This window comes from Cetorhinus maximus, chromosome 22, assembly GCF_964194155.1.
Source record: "Cetorhinus maximus chromosome 22, sCetMax3.hap1.1, whole genome shotgun sequence".
Lineage (NCBI taxonomy): Eukaryota > Metazoa > Chordata > Chondrichthyes > Lamniformes > Cetorhinidae > Cetorhinus > Cetorhinus maximus.
Window position 1 is genome coordinate 5,289,926 of NC_135900.1, and position 21,650 is coordinate 5,311,575.

The window sequence follows — 21,650 nt, forward strand, 5'->3', positions numbered from 1 at the left end:
CCTTTTATTTGGCATTGGTCAGATTGTTTTTTTTTTGAGAGAAAGCCATGGTCAAGCAGCTCTGAACGTGCCGATGATGCATAACATCTGCTTGCAAGTTTAATGAGCGGGGGTGGAGGGGCTTACAAAGGTGAGGCACATTCAACCCCAGCATCCCTGGGACTCTGGCCTGTGAAGCTCAGCGAGTCCCATCGTGATTTTGCTTATCCATCTGCTGATTGGCCTGAATATTGTGGGTCTGGAGGAGGTTCAGAAAGAGCCGCCCTTTAGTTGCCTTGGTTAAATCCCCGGGTCAGAACTCTTGACGCATTGGCATCATCGGTTTATGATTTCATCTGCGGACGAAGGAAGGAGTGAATTTCAGCTTTGTAAAAACCCTCTGACACTCCCGAGGCCCCTCGAAATGCAAGGATAGTGGCCAAGAATAAAATACTGCGGATGCTGGAAATACGCGGCAGGTCTGGAAGCGTCTGTTGGCCGGGGGCGGGGTGGGGGTGGAGGAAGAAACAGAGTTAACGTTTTGAATCTTCAGGTCTTCTGAAGAAGTCATTGGGCTCAAAACATAAACTCTGTTTTTCTCTCTCCACAGACGCTGCCAGACCTGAGCTGCTTTTTGTTTTTATTTTGTTTACTTCAGATTTCCACCATCCGCAGTATTTTGTTGTCAGACGGGTAACATTATGTGTTTCTGAGGTAGATCCCTGATACCTTTTTTAAGGCATGAATCTGCAACTATTTTATGATCAATGAAGCAGTATCCTCAGGACAAATGAAGCAGAAACCGCCTGGCTCTAAAAGATGACAAATTCGAAATTGGATTCTTGTCCTGATCAGACCTTTCCCGGCTGACCTTGGTGTGTGTTTTTTTTTTGAGTACTTTCCTGCAAGCTCATTCCGATCGACACAAAACCTGGCACCAAAAAAAAGGCTGTCAGTTCCTCCTCAGTCAGCATTCATGTCAGATTCATATCATAGATTTTCTCCCACTCCATCGCCAGCCTGACTATAAAAATCGACCGGTTAACCTCCTTTTTAGCGAGATAGGTTTCCTTCCTCCTCGACACCCACCACCCCTGCATTCCCTGGGGAAATAAATGGAGATACGTGCCGCTGATGCCTCTCTCCCTTCCTTAACCGATTAGCAATCATTTTTAACCCCGTCATTTGACCCCAGATTTCCTGAGAACATATAGCTTTGTCCCGGGGAGGGAAGTATTTTTTTTAATTCCTCACATTCTTTTCCAAGAATTTTGCTCTTGAATATAAACCCACTAAGAATATCACAAGGGAGCAATTTCCACCTTTTGCCCTCCCTCTCTCCCCATTCGTTTTTCTCTGACTATTCGACGCGGTAGTTTGCTCCCCCTGTCGACGTATTATCTAATGAACTTTTCTTCCTTTCTGTTCTCAAACGTTTTTAAGAATCTAAGAAATGGGATTGTGGCTGATCTTCTGTCTCTATTCCAGCCTCTTCCCCCATTTCCCTTCCGACTCTTTCACAGGATGCGGGCGTTGCTGGCAAGGCCCAGCATTTGAGGCCCATCCCTAATTGCCTAATTAAATTGAGTGGGGGCTTGCTAGGCCATTTCGGAGGGCAGTTGAGAACCAACCACATTTGCTGTGGGTTTGGAGTCATGTGTAGGCCAGACCAGGTGAGGATGGCAGATTTCCACATCGCGATGGGTTTTTCTGACAATTGATAGTTTCGTCACTGAAACCAGCTTTATATTCCAGATTTTAACTGACGTTAAACTCCACCAGCTGCCATGGTGGGATTTGAACCCATGTCCCCAGAGCATTACCCTGGGCCTTTGGATTATTAGTCCAGTGACATTACCATGGTGCCACCATCTCCCCTTAACTCCCTAATGCCTTGAACGTACTCCTCTGGATCAGACAATTTCAAAGATTTGCAGCCCTCTGTGTGAAGAAATCGCTCCTCCTCCTCTTTGTCCGAAATGACCGAGCCTTTGAGGATGTTCCCTCGTTCTAGATGCTGCAGCCAGGGGAAAATGGCATCCGCCACGTCAAGTCCTCTCAGAATCTGATGTTTCAAAGAGATCACCTCTTAAATTTTCTAAATTCCAGCGCATAAAAGCCTATTTCGCTCGATCTCTCCTCCATAGAGCAACTCCCTCTTGTGACAGAAATCAATCTATTGTTGTGCTCCCTCTGAGGCAAGTATACTCTCCCTTGGGTAAAGAGGGCAGAACTGTACACAGTACTCCGTGTGCTCACGCCAAAGCCCTAGATAACTTCAGCAAGACTTCCTTACTGTCATACCACAATCACCTGAAAATGAAGGCTAACATACCATCTGCCTTCCTATTTTCTGGCTGTTATCTGCATATTAACTTTGATTTGTGTAAAGGCACACCCAAAACATTTACTGGTGTCTCACCTGTTTTTTAAAAAAAAATGCTGCTTTTAAATCACAAGATCGTAATAGGAGTAGGCCCATCCAGCGTCTTCTGCCTTTGGGTCAAAATTCTGGAACTTCGTCCCTAACAGCACTGTAGGTGCACCTACACCACATGGACTGCAGCGGTTCAGGAAGGCAGCTCATCACCACCTTCTCAAGGGCAATTAATAATGGGCAACAAATGCTGGCCTAGCCAGTGACGACCATATCCCATGAATGTATTTTTTTTAAAAATTCAGAAAGATCATAGCTGATCTGATTGTTGCCTTAATTCCACTTTCCTGCCTGTACCCCATAACCCTTGACTTCCTTGTCGATCAAAAATCTGCCTAACTCCACCTTATGTATGAATATATTCAATGACTGCTCTCTAGGGAAGGGAATTCCAAAGACTAACAACCCTCTTGAGTGAAGAAATTCCTCCTCCTCTCACTCTTAAATGGGAGACTCCTTATTTTGAAACTGTGCCCCCTAGTGCAAGATTCCCCAACGAGGGGAAATCTCCCCTCAGCATCTACCTTGTCATGACCCCCAAGAAATTTGTTTCACTAAGAATGAGGGGTCATTCTTCTAAACGCCAATGAGTATAGCCTGAACCTTTCCTCATAAGAAAACCCTTTCATCTCAGAACATAAGAAATAGGAGCAGGAATAGGCCATTCGGCCCCTCAAGTCTGCTCCGCCATTCAATAAGATCATGGCTGATCTGCCCCAGGCCTCAACTTCTCTTTCGTGCCAGCTCCTCATAGCCCTCAACTCCCCGATATTTCAAAAATCTATCTACCTCCTCTTTAAGTACTTTCAGTGATCTAGCCTCCACAGCTCTCTGAGGTAGAGAATTCCAAACATTCACTACCCTCTGAGAGAAGAAACTCCTTTGCATCTCAGTTTTAAATGAGTGTCCCCTTATTCTGTAACTAAGTCCTCTAGTTTGAGATTCCCCCACTAGTGGAAACATCTTCTCAACATCTACCCAGTCAAGCCCCCTCAGAATCTAGTACATTTCAATAAGATCACCCTTTATTTTTCTAAACTCTAATGAATAAAGGCCTAACCTGTTTAGCTGTCAACCCCTTCATCCCAGGAATCAGCCGAGTGAACCTTCTCTGAACTGCTTCCAATGCCAGTATATCCCTCCTTAAGTAAGGAGACCAAAACTGTACACAGTACTCCAGGTGCAGTCTCACCAACGCCCTGAATGGTTATAGCAAGACTTCCCTGCCTTTAAACTCCATCCCTATTCTCCCTAACCAAGTGGATTATTTCACACTTTCCCCTATATTATACCCCACCTACCACCACCTAGTCCAATTACCTAATCAGACTATATCTCTTTACAGCCATTCTGCATCCTCCTCATAGCTTACTTTCCCATCTTATTTCTATCTCTCTATCCTGAATATCCCATCTCCCTTTGTCTTTCTCCTCCATGTAATAGAGCATGAAATCCCTTAGAATATGGGTTTAACAAGAACTGCTTGAATCCAGTAAATATTTTGTATGTGTCAATATATTTGAAACATTTCCAAGTTCCTTTTCTATTACACATGGAGTAATCCTACTGGCATTGCACTGAGCACCCCTCTAATCTAAAACATTAATGATTTTCTTATTCCTCTTATATGCTCTTTGTTGTCATATAAAGACAGCAAGGCAGTGTGTAAATTAATGTTTTCTTCCGTGTGAAAACAGGGTCATTAGCCAAATTGTGCAATTGATTTATATGCTTATTATGTCAAGAGCTTGCATTTATGTAGTGCCTTTAACATTGTAAATTGCCTTGGGACATTTTGCTATAACATAATCAGCCCAGGGAGCTACAGAAGGAGATATTAGGTGGATAAAACCTCGGTCAAAGAGGAAGGTTTTAAGGAGTGTCTTAAAGAAGGAGAGGGGGGCAGAGGGGTTTAGGGAGGGACGTCCAGAGTTTTAAGGCCCTAAGCAGTTGAAGGCATGATGGGTGGAAGAGAGTTGGAGAATTAGAAATGAGTTACCGAGGCATTTGCGTGAAATGTCAGAGAAATCAATGAGAAAACAGGCTGACGAGAGGGGAAAAGATGCACGTTGATTGGTTAGTTTCTGCTCTTCCTGTTATTGAACTCCATCCAACTCCCATTTTAATTGGGTATTTAAAGCAATTTTTTTTGCTTACCAAAGGAGGAAAATATATCTCTTATTTTATGCTAAGATATTTTTAGGTGCTGCTGTTCAGCTAGTGATTGTACCTTTCTCTTAGATTAACAGGGCGCCCAGGAGCCTATCTGAGAGTCCTGAACAGGTGGAGGCTGGAGGAGGTTAGTACCCCTGGCCATAAAATTATGTCACACAGGAACATTACAACCCAGTAAGCATGTTATATATATAAATATATATTTAAACATTTCCATCTCATTTTCTTTTCCATTTAACAAGAAGGCTGCAGAAGTACAAGAATTGTTCAGTTTGATCAGAATATAGACTGCCTAGTTGGTTTCTTCAAACCAAACACCAGTGAGCCTTCAAGCTGTCCCGTGCACTGGTCCAACATGTACAGAGCATCCACACCCATCCTTTCCTCCTCCTCTAACTCCAGCTATTTTTCTCCTAGTGTGTTTGTTTTTATTCATTCATGGGATGTGGGAGTCACTGGCTAGGCCAGCATCTATTGCCCTTGAGAAGGTGGTGGTGAGCCACTTGCTTGAACCGCTGCAGTCCATGTGGTGTAGGTACACGCACAGGGAGGGAGTTCCAGGATTTTGACCCAGTGACAGTGAAGGAACAGCGATACTTTTCCGATTCAGGATGGCGAGTGGCTTGGAGGGGAACTTCCGGGTGTGGTGTTCCTATGTGGCTGCGTCTGCTGTCCTGGTCCTTCTGGGTAGCAGGAATCACGGGTTTGGAAGGTGCTGTCGAGGGAGACGTGTTTAGTTGCTACAATGCATCTTGTAGATGGTACATACTGCAGCTACTGTGTGTCGGTGGTGGATGGGGTGCCAGTCAAGTGGGCTGCTTTGTCCTGGATAATGTTGAACTGCTTGTGCTGTTGCAGCTGCACTCATCCAGGCATTCTGATGTTTCTATCAAAATCCCCACAGTTAATTGAACAACCTGCTCAACTTCAGGAGTTTAGCTGGGTCTCTGATAATTCTCTCACTATGCTTTTCAGATTGAATATTGTTTCATTTTGTACGCTGTATCCCCCTTCCACTGTTTTTGTGTGAGTGTGCACACTTTTGTTTTGCTACCTGTGTTTATTTGTGTACATGTGGTGTTTTACAATTGGAGCTTTGTACTTGGAGCTATTGAGATCAGGTGTACTGCTCAATTCATTTCCCTCAACTTCAGCCAGAGGGAGCTAGACCCAAGGACACATAACTGGGCCCACTGAATCCAACTTGTGCCCCATCCAAAGGAAGGAAACCTGTCAAGAGTCTTACCCTCTTCCTGATGCTCTAAATTTCAGTAATATTTTAGCTCGATTGTAGTTTTCCCAGATATTATAATGGTCTGGATAAAATTCCTCTGAAAATATTCCCCCACCAACAGGGGAATTGGAGTTGGTTTCACTAAGCTTGATACAGAAGACAAGATGAAACAATTGAAGTTTTAAGTATACACAAAAATTTGTTATAATAATAAAGCACGCAATCTGGTGGTTATACAAAGAGTATAAATTGCAAAGCTAAATGAATCCCGAAAAGGAAAAATAACTAGTTCTTAATTCTGAGTATAAAGAGTATAAATTGCAAAGCTAAATGAATCCCGAAAAGGAAAAATAACTAGTTCTTAATTCTGAGTATCCAAAATTCAGACTTTTACTTGTTACAGGTATAAGATTTCTAAGAGAAAGTAAGGCTATCCATCAAATATTAATGGGATATTACCTTAATCCCCAGGTACATGAGATTTGCTAGGTACAGAACAGGTCTGAAGTCTATCTCAGAGAATCTCACGCGTCTGAAGATTTGAGTTTGGGTTGCAATATTTATAATGAATTGAATTTGGGGTTATACAGTTAATGGTTACATGGAAGATGTTCATTTGATCAGTAATAGATCTGTTGGCGCTGTGCGGAGGGAGTGAATGTTGAAGGTGGTGGTTGGGGTACCAATCAAGTGGGCTGCTTTGTCCTGGATGGTGTCGAGCTCCTTGAGTGTTGTGGGAGCTGTTCTCATCCAGGCAAGTGGAGAGTATTCCATCACACTCCTGACTTGTGCCTTGTAGATGGACAGGCTTTGGGGAGTCAGGAAGTGAGTCACTTGCCTCTGCCCTGCTCTTGTAGCCACAGTATTTATATGGCTGAGCGGTTCCGTTTCTGGCCAATGGTAACCCCCAGGATGTTGATAGTGGGAGATTCAATGATGGTAATGCCATTGAACATCAAGGGACGATGGTTAGATCCTATCTTGTTGGGGATGGTCATATAAGGCCTTTTGCAGTCTTGACAGGGTTGATGTGCAGAGGGTGTTTCCTCTTGTTGAAGAATCTAGTACTAGGGGGCACTGTTTAAAAATAAGAGTTTGCCCATTTAGGACAGAGATGAGAATTTTTTCTGAGGGTTGAGAGTCTTTGGAACTGCCTTCCTCAAAAGGCGGTGGAAGCAGAGTCTTTGAATATTTTCAAGGCCAGGTAGATTTTTGATAAGCAAGGGGGTGAAAGGTTATTGGGGGTAGACATGAATGTGGAGGACAGGTTACAATCAGATCAGCCATGATCTCATTGAAGGGCAAGTGGCTTACTCCTCCTCATTCATATGTTCGTATGGTCATTGCCTGGCACTTGTGTGGCATGAATGTTACTCATCACTTATCAACCCGAGCCTGAATGTTGTCCCGGTCTTGCTGCATATGACAAGGACTGCTTCAGAATCTGAAGTTGCAAATGGTGCTATTCGTTGAACATCCCCACTTCTGACCTTATGCTGGAGGGAAGATCATTGATGAAGCAGCTGAAGGTGGTTGGGATGAGGATACTACCCTGAGGAACTCCTGCAGTGATGTCCTGGGACTGAGATGATTGACCTCCAACAACCACAGCCATCTTCCTTTGTGCTAGGTATGACTCCAACCAGCGGAGAGTTTTCCCCCTGATTCCCATTGACTCCAGTTTTACTAGGGCACCTTGATGCCACACTCGGTCAAATGCTGCCTTGATGCCAAGGGCGGGCAGTCTCACCTCACCTCAGGAGTTCAGCTGTTTTGCCCATGTTTGGACCAAGTCTGTAATGAGGTCAGAGCCTAGTGGCCCTGGCGGAACCCAAACTGAGCGTCAATGAGCAGGTTATTGCTAAGTAAGTGTCACTTGATAGCACTGTCAATGACCTCATCTATCACTTTGCTGTCAATCGAGAGTAGACTGGTAATTGGGTGGATTGGATTTTTTCTGTGTTTTGTGTACAGGACATACCTGGGCAATTTTCCACATAGCCGGGTAGATGCCAGTGTTGTAGCTGTACTGGAACAGCTTGGCTAGGGACGCAGCAAGTTCTGGAGCACAAGTCTTCAGTAATATTGCCGGAATGTTGTAATGGCTCATATCCTTTGCAGTATCCAATGCCTTCAGCCGTATCTAAAAGATAACTATAACAACAATAAAGTTGGAATCAAGGCTAGCAGCACAAGATGGAAGAGTCAATAACAAGATACTGCTTGAAGCACAATGTGAGCATACGGACATACGAATTGGGAGCAGGAGTAATGCACTCGGCCGTTCGAGCCTGCTCTGCCACTCAATAATACCGTGGCTGATCTGATTGTAATCTACTGCCAATAACCTTTTACCCCCCTTCTTTATCAAGAATCTATCTACCTCTGCCTTAAAATTACTCAAAGACTTAAAAACAAAATCCCACTGCCTTTTGAGGAAGGGAGGTCCAAAGCCTCACTACCCTCTGAGATGAGAAATGTTTTCTCTCAGACTTAAATGGGCGATCCTGTATTTTTAGTATTGAGACTTGTGTTCCGGAGCTAGCTGTACCCCCTAGCCAAGCTGTTCCAGTGCAGCTACAACACTGGCATCTACCCGGCCATGTGGAAAATTGCCCAGGTGTGAAGCACACTGTCTGGATTTCTTTCATTTGTTGGCATTAAGCATCGAGGCCTCGGTTGCGAAATGCTCGTACTGTGGGTGATTTGCAGTGAGGTACAGATTCTGTAGCCTCCGATGTCTGGCTGACCTGATGGATAGGATGGAGAAAAGGGAGACTGGCCAGAATGGCCTGGCCTTGACCTCAGAACCACTTCACTAAAGAAGGAGGTCAGGTTTGGGCTTCCTGACTGACAGAGATCGGAGCTCCGAATGTTCCAACAGTTGATGTAGCTGAAAACATGCTTGATGCTGATAAAATTGTCTCCTGGTATTGAGGTCACTGAAGCTAACCCATCAACAAGAATAGAAGGGCAGTCTCTATATGAATTCTGTTGATGCAGCTCCTATATTGACAATGACACAGGAGTGGGCACTTGGGAAGATGGTGTAGCGGTAATGTCACTGGGCTACTAATCCAGAGGCCCAGGCTGATCCTCTGGGGACACTGGTTCAGGTCCCATTGCGGCAGCTGGTGGAATTTAAAGTCAATTAAGAAAATCTAGAATTAAAATATAGTCTCGGTAATGGTGACCATCAGTTTTTTTTTAAATAAAATTTGGTTCACTCGTGTCCTCCTAGGGAAGGAAATCTGTCACCCCTACCAGGTCTGGCCTGGCCTGGCCTGGATGTGACTCCAGACCCACAGAAATGTGGTTGACTCTTTACTGTCCCTTTTTGAAATGGCCTAGCAAGCCACTCAGTTCAAGGGCCATTCGGGATGGGAAACAAATGCTGGTCTTGCCCACATCCCCTGAAAGAATACATTTTTAAAAATCTTTGAAAACTCCTAGTCATGGTTTAGCAATCTGATACTTCTCACACAAGCTGCAGTGAGTCGGCAGTGTTCTCCAGTGCACTCTGTGTATGTGTGATCCACTCCCTTGGTGTGCTTGTCTCCCCCCGCCCCCTCCGCACATGCAAGAATGCCAAGTTTCAAACAATCTCAACAATTTATACCACAGAAGGAATGGGTGCCGATTGAAGGAATGGGTGCCGATTGAAGGAATGGATGCCGATTGAAGCAATGGGAACTATTGTCTGCCAAGTTACTGCGTAATTCAAAAAAGTGCAAGTTTGATCATATTCCTTTTATTTGCAGAGAACAGATCCCTCAGCACGAATGCAAATCGAACATGTTCAAGCCTTTTTAAAAAAAATTATTTTGGGAAGTTGGGGAACCTATAATTCCCATTTTGCTATTGTAAGGAACCTATTTTTTATTTTTCTTAGACTGTGGCTTTAAAATTGGACTGTAGCTTTAAAAACTACCATGGCTGCAGTTGAAAGATGTTCGCTGGAACAGGGTGAGGAATATCTACAATGTTGCTATCCTGGAAGGCAGTGTGCCATAAGAGAACAGGATGGTGCTGGAAAGGAGTTCTGGACTAGGGAAAACTGCCTAACGGCAGCATTTTAATTGGCTCCTGACCAAGTGACCAGGGTTTTTTTTTTGTGGTAAAAGTGCAGGCAGAACAACTCCTAGCCTGCAAAGAGGGGAGACCTGAAACCTCTCTCTCCTGTGTTAAGATTCCAGCAATTCTACCATAGTAGCCAACTGGCTAACCTTCATATCTATGTAACCTGCTTTCTTTGAAAACCCCTGTCAAGAGGAAAAGGGGAAAAATCACCAGTAGTTGGTACATTGAAAAGCAAGTTTTTCAACCAGTGAACCACAGACTGAGAGTGCTGGGAGACCACCTCATGTCATCAACAACAAACTGCAAGGAATTTGGAAGACATCAATCAAAATCAACCCATCTAATCCTGTGCTCCGGATTGGTGCTATTGAACTGTTTTATCTCACTGTGCGCGTGCATGTGTGCCGTTGGCAATTAGCCGTTCATATTTGTTTCTTTTGTTTAATGAATGGTTATTTACTTAATTTTACAAACCTGGTGCTTGTATTTTGTTAACCTAAATTAAATCATTGGGTAGAATTGGGGTAAATTGGTGGTCTGATCATACTTTTCACATTTTGTCTTGGCTCAGGGAACAGTGGGGCTTGATATGACAGTGCACTATCTCCATGGCAATGCCTCAATCAATCAGATTTGATATGCCAACCAATCAGTATCCTTCTGTCCTGTGGTATAAATTGTTGTGATTTTTTTTTTGAAATTTGGATTTCTTGCATTTGTCCTGATGAGTGCAAGATGAAAAGCTTCAGCAATGTCACAATGCAATTTTATTTAGCAATCAAATTATTTCATTAATTATTCCTCCATGTTGAACAACATTTTGAGGAAGCACTAAGGATGGCAAGGGGGCAGAATGTACTCTGGGTGGGGGACTTCAATGTCCAACACCAAGAGTAGCTCGGTAACACCACTACTGATTGAGCTGGCTGAGTCCTAAAGGACATCCCACTGTAGGAGTTTTTCAGGGTAGTGACCTCAGCCCAACCATCTTCAGCTGCTTCATCAATGACCTTCCTTCCATCATAAGGTCAGAAGTGGGGATGTTCACTGATGATTGCACAATGTTCAGCACTATTCGCAGCTCCTCAGATACTGAAGCAGTCCATATCCAAATGCAACAAGACCCAGACAATATCCAGTCTTGGGCTGACAAGTGGCAAGTAACATTTGTGCTACACAAATGTCAGGAAATGACCGTCTCCAACAAGAGAGAATCCAACCATTGCCCTTGACATTCGATGGCATTACCATCACTGAATCCCCCACTATCAACATCCTGGGGGTTACCATTGACCAGAAGCTGAACTGGACTAGCCGCGTACATACTGTGGCTACAAGAGCAGGTCAGAGGCTAGGAGTAACCCACCTCCTGACTCCCCAAAGCCTGTCCACCATCTACAAGGCACAAATCAGGAGTGTGATGGAATATTCCCTGCCTGACTGGATGAGTGCAGCTCCCACAACCCTCAAGAAGCTTGACACCACCCAGGACAAAGCAGCCTGCATGATTGGCACCCCTTCCACAAACATTCACTCCCTCAACCACCAACTCTCAGTGGCAGCTGTTTGTACCATCTATAAGATACACTGCTGGAATTAACCAAGGCTCGTTGGGCAGAAGCTTCCACACCCACAACTACTACCACCTAGAAGAACAGGGGCAGCAGACGCATGGGAACATCACCACCTGGAAGTTCTTATCCAAGTCACTCACCATCCTGACTTGGAAATATATCGGCCGTTCCTTCACTGTCACTGGGTCCAAAATCCTGGAACTCCCTCCCTAACAGCACGGTGGGTGTACCTACACCACATGGACTGCAGCAGTTCAAGGCGGCAGCTCATCACCACCTTCTCAAGGGCAACTAGGGTTGGGCAATAAATACTGGTCTAGTCAGCAAAACCCGCATCCGGTAAATGAATTAAAAAAAAATAAGTTGACCATTATAAATATCAATGGGCAGCATTTTCCCCCCATCGCGGGGCGGGGGGGAGGCGGTTGTGTGGACACAGGTGGGTGGGTTCCCGATCAGCGCCCCCATTTTACGTGGGCGGACCAATTAAGGCCCACCCAGTGTGACATCTGCTTGGAAGCGCTATGCGCTCCCCGGGGGAGGGTGGTGGGGGGGGTAGGGTAGATCCCCTGAGCCAGGAATGCACTCTAAGGTTGGACGGGCAGGTCCATTAATCATTTCAATTATTTTTTCAATGGCCTTCAGCCGTTGCCAGGTGGGTGGGTGCACAGCCGAGGGCGCCGCGCCCGCCGAACTGAAAATCTAAATGACGTGGGGAGACATTTGCACACCTGACATCTCCCCCTCCTCCTCCCCCTCCCCCTCCTCCTCCCCCTCCCCCTCCTCCTCCCCCTCCCCCTCCTCCTCCCCCCCCCACCCCGCCAACCGGAAAAAGCTGTCCAAAGAAGCAGACTGATGGGAATTGATATTTTCTCCCCGGATTTAAATAATTTACCTTCGAATTCTTCCTTTTGCATTACTGCAAAATGAAACCATCTCTCGCTGAAACAGCAGTTTAATAAAGAGTGAACTTGTATTAATAAAGCACATTTGTGACCTCGGGGAATCTTAAAATAGTGTGGTCATTGTTGGAATGTAGAAAATGCAGCCGATTTTGTGCACAGCAAGCTCCCATGAATAGCAATGTGACCAGATAACAACGTGTTTTTATTGACGTTGATTGAGAAACAAATATTGGCCTCAGTCGTCCAGGGAGAACTCTTCTCCCTCCTTTCCGAATAGTGGCCATTGGATCTCTTGCGTCCACCCGAGAGGGCAGACGAGGACTCGGTTTAGTGTCTCATTTAATGAAGGCATCAGCAGCAATGCAGCTCTCCCCTCAGTACTGACACTGGGAGTTTTTGGAATGGGACTGGAAGCCTTGACTTTCTGATCCTGAGTGTGGTATCCACTGAGCCCCAGGCTAGTAGCTGCAAAAAAAAAACTGCTGTGTTTAACTGAACGCTCTGTAACTCTTGTCACCTTCACGTCCCATCGCTCAGCCTGCTTTTTGTCTATCTCACAGTGCCACCCAAGTGGCTGCCTTATCGATCTGTGTTTGCAAATGGGGATCATCATGGTGCTGAAGCAGAGCTGGAACAACTTCATGGAGCTTGGTTACCCGTAAGTAGATGCGGTTAATGCCTGGTCGGTTATTCGAGCACAAGCTGATTCTACTTCTGCATTCGTATTCACGCCTTGTATCAGTCCAATAAGTCTTCAGCCTGCTCATGTTTAGCATGCTTCACGTTTAATACAAACCGGTCGATATTGCTCATTGCCCCCACTCAGGATGCAGCTTATCTGTAACTGCCCTTGTGCTTCCTGATTCATCCCACATGCAAGCACCCCCCCCACCTCACCCCGACCCTCCTTGGCTGAACCAGGGGCTGGAAACCAAGGCAGAAAACAGGAGTGTAGCGGCAGGCCTCAGGAGGCTTATTCTTGTACATCTGGCGTTAGGACTTAGTGACTGTTGCAAATATTTCCCCTTTTGCTTTGTTGTGGCACAGCCGGTGGTAAATGCTGAGTTGTTCAAATCCGAAAGGGAAACTTGAAACAACTGCCGCAATTTGTATAAATTTCGAGATGCGTGCCTTGAATTAAGTCGTAATAAGCTCACCAAGTCTTATAGGGTTTTACAAAACTAAATTAAACATTTATTAATAAGAGAAATGATTACAGATCCACAAATTACTATGATAACTTCTAAATCCCCTACGTAATCTGACTCCCAGTTACACTTTCATTAAGGCAACAGTAAGACACACAGGTTTTATAGGACCCAGGCAAGGTGACACACAACCACCCTGAACCAGTCGAATTCAAAGTGAATTTTCTTAACTTCAGTTCTTTGAAAACAGCCACTTGAGGAATAGATGCTGAAGGCTTTTCACACTTGTTAGATCTTAAAAACGCCTTCTCTCTCAGGCAGCCTTTGCTCCTTTATACATATTTTCCCCTTTGAATGCAAGTTCCCATTGTTTCACTATGTCTTTGGACTTTATCTTTCCTGATAATAAAAATCTCTCATAGTATTAAGTTTTACCAGTAATCTTTGGGGAAAAATAAACACACTGGGGAGAATTTTCTCCCCATCCGGGGGGGGGTGGTTATGGGGGGGGGGTGGTGGGGGAGCGGGGGGTTGTGCAGAGGTAAGTGTGGTCGAGCGTGCAGCCAATCGGTGCCCCCGATCAGCTGGGTGCCGCCATTTTACGTGGGCGGGCCAATTAAGGCCTGCCCAGCGTGACGCGCGCCCAGAAGCGCTGAGCGCTCCATGTGGGCGGGTTGGGGGAGGGGGGTGGGGGTTGCCTGAGTCGGGAGTGCGCTCTTTCACGCGTGCACATGAAACAGCACAGAAATCTCCCTGAAGGGGTGCCTCAGGGAAATTAGTTTTAAGTTTAAACAGTCTAAGTGTTGTAAAAATTTTTATGACCTGTCCCCTCGTGTGAAACTGTCACATGAGCTGGGACATGTGCATAAATTTTAATAAAAAATTTTCGGAAAATTTTAAGTCATTCATGAAACCTCGTGTCACCCGTGGATGAGGTTTCATGAAAAATTGCGAAGGCCGCCTGGGCTCTTCGCCTGCCCCCCCGCCAACCTTAAAAGTTGGACGGGCAGCTCAGCTGATTGCCTTAATTGCTTTTTAATAGGCCTTTGACAGTTCAGCTAGTCGGCTGCGTGCCCGCCGCACTGAAAATCTAAATGACGCGTGACGACGCCGGGACACACGCCCGACGTCACCCCGTGTAATTTTACGCCTCGGCGAGAGGGCCCCACCCCCATTCTCCGAGCTGAAGATTCTGCCCACTGTTTCTAAACTTCACCTGGTTAGGTGACGCATTTCATCCCTTTGAAAACAATCTCGTCTGGTTTATTTAAAAATGTAAATGTCCTTTTAAACCTTACATTCTAAACTTCCCCCACGTTTACATCAAAGCCTTCAGAACAGCTGCCTTTAATCCAATTAAGTCTCAATCTCTCTCTCTCTCTCTCTCTCACACACTCTCACATCACAATTTTACAATATATTCCAATAACATTGAGAATTATTATATCTTCCTGACCGCTTCCATCCCAGAAAAAGGTGAAACTCTATAGGAGGATCAACTTTGCTTCTCCTTCAATCTTCCTCCTGCTTTCAGCCTGGTTTCTATAGTAACACTGGGTCTGTGCCAATTCCAAGCACAGACCCTCTGATGGAGCTTGGGGTGGGATGGGGGGGAGCGGAAGAGGTGGGAAATCCAGGGGTAGCAGAGCTCCAACTTAACTCATCTTCACTGTTTTCCTCTTCACTGAACCTGCTTCCCCGGTGAAGAGAAAAAAAGGTGCATCCCAAAGAATCTAGTCAAGGTGGGAACTAACCTGCCCAGTTCAGGTATTCTGGCCATGCAACAAGTGTTTCACGCTGTCTACCTTGCCTTCTGTTGACTAACACATTTCTATTATAATATGTTGTATGCAATTGATTTTATCACTGGTCCTTTGCTTATTTTGGTGGACTCTGACAGATGAGGTAACTTTTCCAAGACTTTAGTCCCAGCAGGACCTCGGAGGCCATTGAATCTTGGCTTGGCGTGCTCCTGATTTTCCAGAACTAATAACTGAGAATTTATGGGTGGGGGTGTCCCTGAATTGGGTGCATGGATCTCTCTGGATTCTCCCCTCAGTGATCCCACTGGGCAATGAGACTTGGGAAATGTATTCCAACAAAGTACCCAAAGGGAAAAGGATGGAAAATTCCTGGGCCCTACCTGTATACTCACTTTGTTACTTTGTTTGGCAGTGTGAACCTCAGTGGGAGGTAGAGGTAGTGAGCCAGAAGGGAGTGGAACAGACCTCCAATATTGGGACATTGTTACCTTTCTCTCTCTCTCTCTCTCTCTGGATCCTGAGTGTTGATGAAGAAGCTGGGGAACTAAACAGGTGCAGAACATTAGCTTCCTGTAGATGGTAGTTAGCACCTTGAGTTGAACAAGAGTTAAGAGGGAAAAAGTAAAACGGGCTTTGGTGTGGAAGTGGTGGGAAGGTTTATATTCCTGGGAAGTTGTATGTTCACTGGAGGCAAGAAAGAAAAGAAACAACAAATACTTGTGTTGATATAGCACCTTTTTAACATAGTAAAACACCTCGAGGCGCTTCACAGGAGTGTTGTACCAAGCCACATAAGGGTGGGTGACCAAAAGCTTGGTCAAAAAGATAGATTTTAAGGAACGTCTGAAAGGAGATAGAGGTAGAAGAGTGAAGAGATTTAGGAAAGGAATTCCAGAGTTTAAGGCCCAGCCAGCTGAAAACATATCCATCAATGGGGGAACATTTCTTAAACTATAGCACATTCAGCCATTCAGCCCATCGAGATCTTCAACTGAATCTAACCCAATTTCCCTTTCCTTTCCCCAGTCTGTTGTCCCCAACTCCCAGTTGACCAACCAGGTGCAAACAATTTTTCACTATTTGTCCTTTTTGAAACCAAATCCATCCATTCTTTGAGAAAACCATCATCTCATCATCTAATTGAGCTTTCTCACTGCTACACTCTTTCTCCCTCTCTCACACAAACTCTCTTCTGTTTTTCTTTTCTATTGCTACCAGGTTCCAGAGGGCTGTCAAAAAGATTTTTGGAAAATTATTATGGTTAGTGCCTCTGCCATCTTTTCCCCAAACTCCTTCATTATCTTCTGTCTTGATGGGTTGGAATATGCACATTTTACCAATTTAGTATCTCATGTAGCGGGTGTGATTTTCCACTTGGTCGACCAGTTTAGATTGGGCTATTCTCCACTGTTGAACTGCTTTAATGGTCTCCTGCTGTCGCATTGAAGTAACCACACTCACCCAATTACAAAACAAGTGATCACTCCCAAATTTTAACAATAATATGACCAACAAGAACATATACATGGCTGAACATGAGCAAGAGTTCCTATCTCAGGAGTGTGTGTCATTGGACAGAAATTGTCACGAATGATTGTTGGGTTAAGACTCACTTGTAGACACTCCAGTCTCTGCTGGATTCTCAAACCCATGTAATAACCAAAGAACCTGCATTTATACGGCACCTTTGTACACCCCCGGGGCACCCCACTGCATGTCGCAACCAATGCATTATTTTTGATGTGCAGCCACTGCAGTACATCAAATGCAGCCGTCAAGTTGCACACAGCAAGATCCCAGAAAGAGCAATGAAAGGAAAATACGAATGGCCTGGGAGAATTGAAGAATGGTTCATTTTTCTATTAACTTGCGCTGAGGGAAACTAAAGGACATTTTTTAATTACGTTAAAATGGTAACAGGAAATGGAAAATCTAACCCTCTGTGTGTGTGTGTGTGTGTGTGTGTGTGTGTGTGTCTGTGTGTGTATGTGTGTACCTTCTATAATGGTGTATGCTCATGGGATGTAAATGAGTTGGGTTTCTCACTGGGTAGTTTTAATGATAATGATTAAATTGATGGTTTTGAGAGCAAAACAGTGACAGACCGTTTCCCCTGGTTGGCAAATCAATAATGAGGACGGGACAGACTGAGGATTCTGACTTGAAGAATGAAGGAGGAAATTAGAGGAATTTCTTTTGATGAAGGAGAGTGACTAGAATATGGATCGTTGTTCTGCAAAAAGTGAACAAAGAAAAGACTAACAACATTCCAATGGGGATCAGGAAGGCAGGGGGGGGTATGGTCTGGGGGAGCAGGTGAATAAATGGGATCAGAGGAGGTGGTTCCTGTTGAAGAGGTGTCAGCAAGGCAAACTTGATACACTTTATCACAGTTCCAAGGAGGAACTGTGGGCTAAATTGAACTTCTGTGGGAATGCTAAATGGACAGCCTTGCCTTCAGCTGCCTAGGCCCTTAGCTCTGGAATTCCCTCTCTATGTCCCGTGCTCACTGGCGCACACGTGTGTGCATGTGCGCCCTCTCGTTCCCTCCATAAACCCATCGCCTTGGCCAAGATTTTAACCCATGGGTTTACTTGTAGAAAATAAATGGCGCTGTGCTAGTTTTAATCAAAGAATTGAAGAGAGTTGAAGGAAAGTACTCCTGAAATATTGAAAAAAAGAATGATAAAGTTGCTTGTGCCGTGCAGTTTTTAATGTTTTAATCACATCCGTTGACAGGGCTTGTTTTCCCTTTGCCCGTAGGCTTATTCAGAACTGGTGGACAAGAAGAAAATTAAGACAAGAGCACGGCAATAATGGCAAGCTAATCTTTCCACAGTGGGAGAAGGATTACAATCTGCAGCCGATGAATGCTTACGGCCTGTTTGATGAATATTTGGAGATGAGTAAGCCAGGCTTAAATTATTAATAATAAGCCTGAGGGCAGTGTGCCTTATGTTGAAGATTCATAGAGACTAATCAAGTTTAAAAACATGTAACAATCGTGCAGGAGCCAAACGGATAAATTCAGCAGATAACAGGGAAGTAGTGGACAGGATATTAAAAGAGAGAATATTGAATTAAAATTACAAATCAATACGCCATTCCTAAATTATAGGCACCGAACTACATCTAAATTTCGTCATTTTAAGTACTTCATTGAGGACCTGAAACATGTAAAGGGTAAGGCCACATTTTCATGATCTCTCCCTCGTGCATCTTACGGGGTTGAATTTCGCCGAATTTTTAAGTTGCCTTTATTGCTCTGGGCATGGTGGGGGGTAATCAGTCCTGAAATTGGATAGATAGCACAAGGGGTTTTCCAAACTTGGTGCAGATGTTAACTCTCCTTGTTTGTGGAGTTTTGAGCTTTGTGACGTGAAGGGTGCTGTCTGTCGGACAACTGGTACTGAGGGTCAAAGATCAATCTCAGTACGCCCTTCTGTACCCTTCCGATGTGGGTTGAGTGTGTTTGAGGTCACACGGGGCACAGCGTATTTGACCAAGGGATGGATGTAACCAGCGTGGATGATCAACAGGTTACAGAAAGGGATGAGGGATCTGAGAATAAGCGTCCGTTTATTTGTTTTCTGTTAGCATACTGTTGATTTGGCAATCCCATTTCAAATCAGCTTGTGTGTCTATAATCAGGATTTTCAAGGCTTTCACCTCTGTCAGTATGTAACTGCCCCACTTTATGCCAAAGGGCATGTGCTTATGTATACCAAAGTCTACTCACATGGCATTATACCCAGTAACATTGTTATGAAGCTATTAATGTATATATTTTGGAAAATATTTTTCTTTTAAAATAGAGGTTTAGTCTGTGGGTGTGTCTTAATTGGTTTAAAGCCAGCTAGCCTGGGTGCTTTGATGGGTACTAGTTTTGATTTGGAAGAGAGATAGCGTGCATTTGCATTTTTTTTGAATAGGGCATTCAAGAAGTGGGATGAAAACTGACGCCTTTCTAGCAGCTACCAAGCAATGTTTATATTACTAATACAGTTGGTACGCTGAAAGGGGTTTTATTGTTAGAGAGGTTTAGTTCAGAGTTTGTTGATACAGTGAGAATTAACATTGAATGGGGCTGGTAGGTATAACTTCAGTAGTTTTTGGGTATGCAGAGCAGAGGCAATGTGAGATCAAAAGGCAGCTGCAAGCCTCCAACTGGCTCTGCAGAAACCAAAATGAAAGGACCCCGTTTTGAATTTGTAAGGTGAAAATGCTTTGCTTGGTTTTTAAGTCTATGGGTTGCAGTTGCCTTAATGGAAATTAGTTTGGGAAGTTATGATAGCAGTAATTTGTAGCCACCATGTGTATAACTAGTTTAACCTGTTTAACTGAAAATGTTTCATTTAGCTTAATGTAAAACCCTCGAACTGGTGGTCTGATTCCTGAATTTAGAGTCGCATCTCAAACATAACACTTAAAATTATAGGTTATGACAGTTGTTTAAAGTTTCCCTCTGGGATTTTTGAATAACTCCACTTTAGCAACTGCATCGGTCGTAATAAACATTTAATTGCAAACTGTTTTCCCCACATCATTCACTTTGCGCAGTGAGAGTTTCCTGGGGATGTGTGAAATGTTTTACAGCACAATAGTTGACTGTATTACCTTGGGACACTTGGTGACTGTCAATGTATCTTTGCTTCTTTTCAGTTCTTCAGTTTGGTTTCACAACTATATTTGTGGCAGCTTTCCCATTGGCTCCTCTTCTAGCCTTATTGAACAATATCATTGAAATTCGACTGGATGCCTACAAATTTGTCACGCAGTGGAGGAGGCCTTTGGCTTCAAGAGCCAAAGATATAGGTGAGGATAAGGCAAAGGTGCAATAACTTTACTCTCCAAGGTTAGTGATTGAACTTGTATGTGGCTAATAACTTGCTCTGGGGCTGAATTCCCCACCCCCACCCCGGTCAGCATAATGACATCATCTGAAGAGTCGGCGGGAGAATGTCCCTGCCAGTGCCGGCTGCCCGCCCCTCCCTCACTCGGGAGGAAGTCCCGCCTCAGAGAGCTGCAGGCCTATCAGATTGGCCACATCAGGCCCTCAGCTGGGTCGTTAGGCCTTACCCGCCCAGTAAAATTGCGGCCAGGTCAGGGGCGGGTGGAAAGGCCGCCCAGGGAATTTTACCAGCCTCCCTGCCCAGCAAACCCACCGGTGGGATACAGTAAAATTCTTCTCATGGGGTGAACCTTCGTTATAGGAACAGGAGGCCGCCACTTTAGGCCCTTAATCCTGTTTTGCCACTCAGTGAGATCATGGCTGATTATTGAAACTTGGAACAAAAGACTCGTTAATTAATGCCTGGTCCTCAGTCACTTCTGCTGTTTTGGCCCAGTTGGATAGGAGTGGCTTTATAATTACAGAACTAGTAATTCAGATAGGCCTGGATTCATGCAATAAGAGCTCAAACACCCCTCGCACACCCAACACCTCTGAGGGGAATTGAGACATTGAATTCAGATTTTTTTTAAAAATCTGGAACTAAACGTTGGCCTCATTAAAAGTGACCATGAAGCTGTTGGATTGTCGTAAAAACCCAACTGATTTACTAATGTCCTTTTAGGGAAGGAAACCTGCCAACCTTGCGCAGTGGGGGCCTATATGTGACTTCAGTTCCTTTTTAAATGTGACGTTCCCCTCCCTAACAGCACTGGACCACGTGGACAGACTGACTGTTCAAGAAGGCAGCTCACCACTGCATTACGGACGGGCAATAAACACTGGTCTAGCCAGCGATGCCCATGTTCAATGCTTTTAAAAAATACGCCACAGTGACTGACTGATCTTAGCAGGTTCAAGTCATTAGAAGGATTATCACATGGACTGGAGCAGTTTAAGAAGGATGGGCCACTTAGAGCAAGTCAAGATGGTCAATTATTGTTGGCCGTACAGAAATACCTACATGTGGAATCCCTTGCTCAGCTCTGTAAATAGCTCGTTGCAAAACAGTGACATTGTCACACACGGTTGTAATTCTTGCTTCAACCAGGCAGAGGCAAAAATGTGTCAAAAATCTCTCCTCCTCTTACATTCTGCAATCACAGTGCAATTTAAAATACAGGATCTGTCTCTGAAGGAAACAACATGATTCCAGTCACTAATTGTAACTGCAGAGTACACGAGAGTAAAAAGCACTTCATTAGAAAGAAGTGCACACTGAGCCTGAGTGGACAGGTGGACTAGACAAGCGGTGTTGAGCCTACAGCACAAACAGGCTAAGTGGCCCAACGGGTCTAATGAGCGTCCTTCCGTGCCACCTCATCCCACCCTATCAGCATGTCCCTCTATTCCCTTCTCCTCCTTATCATTCCCCTTAAAGGCATCTTTGCTATTCACCTTGAC

The 21,650-nt window shown here is 44.6% G+C and overlaps 1 protein-coding gene across 1 annotated transcript in view; it reads left to right on the top strand.

Annotated features, from left to right (window-relative positions):
• LOC144696418 (anoctamin-4) overlaps positions 1–21,650 on the top strand; it is a 172,675-nt gene that overhangs the window by 141,825 nt on the left and 9,200 nt on the right. The window contains exons 19-22 of the mRNA XM_078567672.1: positions 4,658–4,715; positions 12,945–13,042; positions 18,059–18,201; positions 19,958–20,110. Of these exons, the coding sequence (XP_078423798.1) occupies positions 4,658–4,715; positions 12,945–13,042; positions 18,059–18,201; positions 19,958–20,110 (452 nt within the window). The remainder of the gene's footprint in view (positions 1–4,657; positions 4,716–12,944; positions 13,043–18,058; positions 18,202–19,957; positions 20,111–21,650) is intronic.